Below are 8,566 nucleotides of genomic sequence, written 5' to 3'. Positions count from 1 at the left end.
AGGGCTTTAACAGCTATACAGCAGATGTATCAGGGCTTTAACGGCTATACAGCAGATGTATCAGGGCTTTAACGGCTATACAGCAGATGTATCAGGGCTTTAACGGCTATACAGCAGATGTATCAGGGCTTTAACAGCTATACAGCAGATGTATTAGGGCTTTAACGGCTATACAGCAGATGTATCAGGGCTTTAACAGCTATACAGCAGATGTATCAGGGCTTTAACGGCTATACAGCAGATGTATCAGGGCTTTAACAGCTATACAGCAGATGTATTAGGGCTTTAACAGCTATACAGCAGATGTATCAGGGCTTTAACAGCTATACAACAGATGTATCAGGGCTTTAACGGCTATACAACAGATGTATCAGGGCTTTAACAGCTATACAACAGATGTATCAGGGCTTTAACAGCTATACAACAGATGTATCAGGGCTTTAACGGCTATACAGCAGATGTATCAGGGCTTTAACAGCTATACAACAGATGTATCAGGGCTTTAACAGCTATACAACAGATGTATCAGGGCTTTAACAGCTATACAACAGATGTATCAGGGCTTTAACAGCTATACAGCAGATGTATCAGGGCTTTAACAGCTATACAACAGATGTATCAGGGCTTTAACAGCTATACAACAGATGTATCAGAGCTTTAACAGCTATACAACAGATGTATCAGGGCTTTAACGGCTATACAGCAGATGTATCAGGGCTTTAACAGCTATACAGCAGATGTATCAGGGCTTTAACGGCTATACAGCAGATGTATCAGGGCTTTAACAGCTATACAGCAGATGTATCAGGGCTTTAACAGCTATACAGCAGATGTATCAGGGCTTTAACAGCTATACAACAGATGTATCAGGGCTTTAACAGCTATACAACAGATGTATCAGGGCTTTAACGGCTATACAGCAGATGTATCAGGGCTTTAACAGCTATACAGCAGATGTATCATGGCTTTAACGGCTATACAGCAGATGTATGACCTGACCTGTTGTATTATTGTATTGTTCCAGGATATGGGCAACCAGGGGATCAGACACCGCTCCTATTCCTCCCCCAAGATTAGTCTGCTGCCCCCCCGCTTCTCCCGCAAAACCCTAGCCACGCCTGCGACCTCTGACCTCAGCCCAGGTTAGTGTCTGTGGGATCTTTATACAGTTAATAACCTCCCATTGAGAAACCATTACTGGGAACTTTATTACTTCGATTGGAATACAGTCGACAGTGTTTTCTCTGAGAATATGATTATATGGATAGTCCTTGTTCATCTTTGTAGTTTTGGTTCTGTCTGTGTTTACACAGGCAGCCCAATTCTGAACTTTTGCCAAATTATGGTCAAAAGATCAGAATTGGACTGCTTGTGTAAACGCAGCTTATATGACCTGGATTGACCTTATTTGAGCTAGTCTGTCTCTTTTCACTTGTTTGGTTTGTCATGGGAGTTTGAGTAGTACATACCTTCAGGCTATGCTCAAACCCTACACCCCAACCCGAGCACTCCATTCCTCAGACCTCTGGTCTCTTGGCCCTCCTACCCCTACGGGAGGGAAGCTCCCACTCAGCCCAGTCCAAGCTCTTCTCTGTCCTGGCACCCCAATGGTGGAACCAGCTTCCCCCTGAAGTTAGGACAGCAGAGTCCCTGTCCATCTCCCGAAAACATCTGAAACCCTACCTCTTCAAAGAGTATCTTATATAATCCAATAGCAGCCCCCTCGCAATTCCTCCTCCTGCTTTTCGTGAACTAACACTCGCTCTTGACTTTTCTCCCCCCTACTAGCTCTGACTTTGCTGATAGCTACTTTATTGAGGAAATGTGTACTTACTATGACTGTGATATGTGGTTGTCCCACCTAGCTATCTTAAGAGGACTGTCCTAACTGTAAGTGGCTCTGGATAAGAGCGTCTGCTGAATGACTAAAATGTCAAATGTAATGTGCTCTACGTAGCTGAGTTAACCTGCTCTCTGTGTTGTCACTAACTAACTGAAGCAACTTCAGTAGATAGTCAGCTACTGTTTGTAACTAACATGTAACCAATGTGACTATACCATAGTGTAGGTACATTTACTGTATAATCACATCCAGAGCTGTATATACTGTATCTATCTATGTATGGCTCTGATTACATCCACGTCCTCCCTCTGTTCCTCTGAGGGGTCTAGTGAGCGCTATGTCCACTCTGCCCTGTAGATGGTCTAGTGAGCGCTATGTCCACTCTGCCCTGTAGATGGTCTAGTGAGCGCTATGTCCACTCTGCCCTGTAGATGGTCTAGTGAGCGCTATGTCCACTCTGCCCTGTAGATGGTCTAGTGAGCGCTATGTCCACTCTGCCCTGTAGATGGTCTAGTGAGTGCTATGTCCACTCTGCCCTGTAGATGGTCTAGTGAGTGCTATGTCCACTTTGCCCTGTAGATGGTCTAGTGAGTGCTATGTCCACTTTGCCCTGTAGATGGTCTAGTGTGTGCTATGTCCACTTTGCCCTGTAGATGGTCTAGTGAGTGCTATGTCCACTTTGCCCTGTAGATGGTCTAGTGTGTGCTATGTCCACTTTGCCCTGTAGATGGTCTAGTGAGTGCTATGTCCACTTTGCCCTGTAGATGGTGTGAGCTACAGCCTATCTGTCCTTCAGGCCATCTCTCTGTCTAAATCTCTGTCTGTGCTCCACCCTGCTAGTAAGTCGTGGCCAAAAGTTTTGAGAATGACACAAATTTTCATTTTCACAAAGTCTGCTGCCTCAGTTTGTATAATGGCAATTTGCATATACTCCAGAATGTTATGAAGAGTGATCAGATGAATTGCAATTAATTGCAAGGTTCCTCTTTCCCATGCAAATGAACTGAATCCCCCCAAAACATTTCCACTGCTGTCACAATTCCGATGGTGGAAATGAAGGAGTCAGGTGCAGAGAGCAGGGTAATCTCAATCAAGTGGATTTTATTATTTCACCCAGAAATAATCTCATAAACGGCGACGCCACACAAACAACGGGCGCGTCAAAATACTGTCCAACATAAGTAGGACTGAAATCCACTATAAGGAACACCACCAACACAAACAGAATAACAAGCCCGCACAAAAGTCGGCGGGCCAACTGGGTTTAAATACCCCCCTACCCTAAACACAAAACAGGTGATACCAATTAGACAAACTCAAAGGAAAACAGAAAAGGGGATCGGTGGCAGCTAGTAGACCGGAGACGACGACCGCCGAGCGCCGCCCGAACGGGAAGAGGCACCATCCTCGGCGGGATTCGTAACAACTGCATTTCAGCCCTGCCACAAAAGGACCAGCTGACATCATGCCAGTGATTCTCTCGTTAACACAGGTGTGAGTGTTGACAAGGACAAGGCTGGAGATCACTCTGTCATGCTGATTGAGTTCGAATAACAGACTGGAAGCTTCAAAAGGAGGGTGGTGCTTGGAATCATTGTTCTTCCTCTATCAACCATGGTTACCTGCAAGGAAACACTTGCCATCATCATTGCTTTGCACAAAAAGGGCTTCACAGGCAAGGATATTGCTGCCAGTAAGATTGCACCTAAATCCACCATTTATCGGATCATCAAGAACTTCAAGGAGAGTGGTTCAAATGTTGTGAAGAAGGTTTCAGGGGGCCCAAGAAAGTCCAGCAAGCGCCAGGACCGCCTCTTAAAGTTGATTCAGCTGCGGGATCGGGCAGCACCAGTACAGAGCTTGCTCAGAAATGGCAGCAGGCAGGTGTGAGTGCATCTGCACGCACAGTGAAGCAAAGACTTTTGGAGGATGGCTTGGTGTCAAGAAGGGCAGCAAAGAAGCCACTTTTCTCCAGGAAAAACATCAGGAACAGACTGATATTCTGCAAAAGGTACAGGGATTGGACTGCTGAGGACTTGGGTAAAGTAATTTTCTTTGATGAATCCCCTTTCCGATTGTTTGGGACAGCCATGAATAAAGAATGGTACCAACACATCCTCCGAGAGCAACTTCTACCAACCATCCAGGAACAGTTTGGTGATGAACAATGCCTTTTCCAGCATGATGGAGCACCTTGCCATAAGGCAAAAGTGATAACTAAGTGGCTCGGAGAACAAAACGTTGATATTTTGGGTCCATGGCTAGAAAACTCCATTGACCTTAATTCCATTGAGAACTTGTGATCAATCCTCAAGAGGCGGGTGGACAAACAAAAACCCACAAATTGTGACAAACTCCAAGCATTGATTATGCAAGAATGGGCTGTCATCAGTCAGGATGTGGCCCAGAAGTTAATTGACAGCATGCCAGGGCGAATTGCAGAGGTCTTGAAAAAGAAGGGTCAGCACTGCAAATATTGACTCTTTGCATCAACTTCATGTAATTGTCAATAAAAGCCTTTGACACTTATGAAATGCTTGTAATTATAATTCAGTGTTCCATAGCAACATCTGACAAAAATATCTAAAGACACTGAAGCAGCAAACTTTGTGGAAATTAATATTTGTGTTGTTCTCAAAACTTTTGTCCACGACTATATAGCTTGCCTTAGAACCCCTAGCTTCCAAAACTCACACTGTGCTAACACCAAGCCTGGTAGGCATGTGGCTTATGTGTGTGTCCAACGTGCAGGTACATGTGTATGTAAGTGTGCTTGTATGTCAAAAATCTAATTAAATTGTATTTGTCACATGCTTCATAAACAACAGTGAAATGCTTTGCAGAGAGAAACATAAAAAATGAAAAATGTAAATAGTGGTACGGTGTAGGCCGTCATTGTAAATAAGAATTTGTTCTTAACTGACTTGACTAGTAAAATAAAAAAATAATGAATAATGAACCACAATGACGAGTAACAATAACATGGCTATATACAGGGAGTAGAAATGAACATGGCTATATACAGGGAGTAGAAATGAACATGGCTATATACAGGGAGTAGAAATTAACATGGCTATATACAGAGAGTAGAAATGAACATGGCTGTATACAGGGAGTAGAAATGAACATGGCTATATACAGAGAGTAGAAATTAACATGGCTATATACAGGGAGTAGAAATTAACATGGCTATATACAGGGAGTAGAAATTAACATGGCTATATACAGGGAGTAGAAATTAACATGGCTATATACAGGGAGTAGAAATTACCATGGCTATATACAGGGAGTAGAAATTAACATGGCTATATACAGGGAGTAGAAATTAACATGGCTATATACAGGGAGTAGAAATTAACATGGCTATATACAGAGAGTAGAAATTAACATGGCTATATACAGGGAGTAGAAATTAACATGGCTATATACAGGGAGTAGAAATTAACATGGCTATATACAGGGAGTAGAAATTAACATGGCTATATACAGGGAGTAGAAATTAACATGGCTATATACAGAGAGTAGAAATTAACATGGCTATATACAGGAAGTAGAAATTAACATAGCTATATACAGGAAGTAGAACTTAACATGGCTATATACAGGGAGTAGAAATTAACATGGCTATATACAGGGAGTAGAAATTAACATGGCTATATACAGAGAGTAGAAATTAACATGGCTATATACAGGGAGTAGAAATTAACATGGCTATATACAGAGAGTAGAAATGAACATGGCTATATACAGGGAGTAGAAATGAACATGGCTATATACAGGGAGTAGAAATTAACATTGCTATATACAGGGAGTAGAAATGAACATGGCTATATACAGAGAGTAGAAATTAACATGGCTATATACAGGGAGTAGAAATTAACATGGCTATATACAGGGAGTAGAAATTAACATGGCTATCTACAGAGAGTAGAAATTAACATGGCTATATACAGGAGGTAGAAATTAACATGGCTATATACAGGAAGTAGAAATAAACATGACTATATACAGGGGCTAGAAATTAACATGGCTATATACAGGAAGTAGAAATTAACATGGCTATATGCAGGAAGTAGAAATTAACATGGCTATATACAGGAAGTAGAAATTAACATGGCTATATACAGGAAGTAGAAATTAACATGGCTATATACAGGAAGTAGAAAATAACATGAGTATATACAGAGAGTAGAAATTAACATGGCTATATACAGGGAGTAGAAATTAACATGGCTATATACAGAGAGTAGAAATTAACATGGCTATATACAGGAGGTAGAAATTAACATGGCTATATACAGGAAGTAGAAATAAACATGACTATATACAGGGGGTAGAAATTAACATGGCTATATACAGGAAGTAGAAATTAACATGGCTATATGCAGGAAGTAGAAATTAACATGGCTATATACAGGAAGTAGAAATTAACATGGCTATATACAGGAAGTAGAAAATAACATGAGTATATACAGAGAGTAGAAATTAACATGACTAAATACAGGGAGTAGTAAGCCAGTATGAGGGTTTGCGCTCAAGCTGGAATGAAAGACGGACTGCGTGGAGAGAAAATATCAATAGAGTTCAAAAAGTACTCGCAATAAAAAGCATGAAGAGGAATAACCCATGCAGGGAGAACCAGCAGTCGATGCGTAGGGGTACGAGGTAATTGATCAAGCAGGATAGATAATAGACAGTAGCAGCAGTCGATGTGCAGGGTTACCAGGTAATTGATCTAGCAGGATAGATAATAGACAGTAGAAGCAGTCGATGTGCAGGGTTACCAGGTAATTGATCTAGCAGGATAGATAATAGACAGTAGCAACAGTCGATGTGCAGGGTTACCAGGTAATTGATCAAGCAGGATAGATAACAGACAGTAGCAGCAGTCGATGTGCAGGGGTACGATGTAATTGATCAAGCAGGATAGATAATAGACAGTAGCAGCAGTCGATGTGCAGGGGTACGATGTAATTGATCAAGCAGGATAGATAATAGACAGTAGCAGCAGTCGATGTGCAGGGGTACGAGGTAATTGATATAGCATGATAGATAATAGACAGTAGCAGCAGTCGATGTGCAGGGGTACAAGGTAATTGATCAAGCAGGATAGATAATAGACAGTAGCAGCAGTCGATGTGCAGGGGTACCAGTTAATTGATCTAGCAGGATAGATAATAGACAGTAGCAGCAGTCGATGTGCAGGGGTACCAGGTAATTGATCAAGCAGGATAGATAATAGACAGTAGCAGCAGTCGATGTGCAGGGGTACCAGGTAATTGATCTAGCAGGATAGATAACAGACAGTAGCAGCAGTCGATGTGCAGGGGTACGAGGTAATTGATATAGCATGATAGATAATAGACAGTTGCAGCAGTCGATGTGCAGGGGTACGATGTAATTGATCTAGCAGGATAGATAATAGACAGTAGCAGCAGTCGATGTGCAGGGGTACGAGGTAATTGATATAGCAGGATAGATAATAGACAGTAGCAGGAGTCGATGTGCAGGGGTACCAGGTAGTTGATCTAGCAGGATAGATAATAGACAGTAGCAGCAGTCGATGTGCAGGGGTACAAGGTAATTGATCAAGCAGGATAGATAATAGACAGTAGCAGCAGCATATGTGGGGAGTGTGAAAGTGTCATATACAGTATAAGTCATAAGTATCATATGTCATATGTCAGTGTATATGTGAGGGTGTGGGCTTGGGTAAGTGCATTGTCTGGCTTGGCTACCCTGCCCAATCACAGTGCAACCTCAGCATTGCACCATTCCATGATGTCATCATCGAAGACACCCTGGGCTGAGGGGGGTACCTGATCAGACTTGATTGTGTTGATTGGTTTTCATAGGTAATGTTGCTCACGCTGTTTACTTTCACACAGAAGGTTCATGTTTCAGCTGTCTTGTCCTCCACAGAACAGAGAACATTCAGTCTATCAGAGCAGCCTCTCGAGAAAAGGTATGTATCCACTGACCTAACTTGTCTGTCTAAAGTGTGTTTGACATTCTTACAGTTTCGTACAGTTTCCCCCTAATTCCCAGGCTCTCCAGCCCTCACAATGACTTCTTGGTTGGTTGCTGGGCGACCAAGGGCTCTCTCTCTGTTGTGGAGTTCCTGGTTCTCTTTATATCAAGACCGTGTTTTGTTTGTTTAACTCCAGGCTTGTCTGTTACCATGCCAAGGCTTGCAGCGTTGTTTTAACCCTGTTTCACAGGTGGTGAGGTGACGCATATATATTACAAAAGCTTTAAGCCACCCTTTATCAGTACCCAAAGTGTTGTTGTAGACTAAACTGTAATCCCATTGTGCTCAGACTTTTTTTATTTGTCAATGAACATTTTGTCCAGAGCAATTTTGAAGTACAGGGCCTGTCCTCAGATGAAGTCAGGCTAATGCTCTGTAACTTTGTGACACAGTGAGTTGTAAGTCGCTCTGGATAAGAGCGTCTGCTAAATGACTTAAATGTAAATGTAAATGTGAGTGTAAAAAGATTTACTGTATAGTATCCTTTCAATGAATAGCTCCAACACAAGAGAGACAGACTAGGAAAAGGGAACCTCTTTACTTCCTGTTCACTATGTCCTTCATTGGGATGAGATGCTTCCAGGAACCATGCCAACTGCCTTTGTCCTCTTCCTCCATTCATCTGTTGAAATGTCCTGAACACATAGTCAGTCAAAGCTCTATAGCTCCCTCTAGAGTATGTCAGTGTGTAC

At 42.2% G+C, this 8,566-nt stretch overlaps 1 protein-coding gene across 2 annotated transcripts in view; it reads left to right on the top strand.

Moving 5' to 3' along the window:
- Positions 1-8,566, top strand: part of LOC129818143 (rho guanine nucleotide exchange factor 28-like) — a 116,526-nt gene that overhangs the window by 60,642 nt on the left and 47,318 nt on the right. For both annotated transcript variants that reach the window (XM_055873780.1, XM_055873779.1), the window contains exons 13-14: positions 1,025-1,142; positions 7,766-7,808. In XM_055873780.1, coding sequence (XP_055729755.1) covers positions 1,025-1,142; positions 7,766-7,808 — 161 coding nt within the window. The remainder of the gene's footprint in view (positions 1-1,024; positions 1,143-7,765; positions 7,809-8,566) is intronic.

The sequence above is a fragment of the Salvelinus fontinalis genome, chromosome 21, assembly GCF_029448725.1.
Source record: "Salvelinus fontinalis isolate EN_2023a chromosome 21, ASM2944872v1, whole genome shotgun sequence".
NCBI classification, from domain to species: Eukaryota; Metazoa; Chordata; class Actinopteri; order Salmoniformes; family Salmonidae; genus Salvelinus; species Salvelinus fontinalis.
The sequence above is the reverse complement of the archived record's forward strand: the minus strand, read 5'-3'. Positions and strand labels throughout refer to the sequence as shown.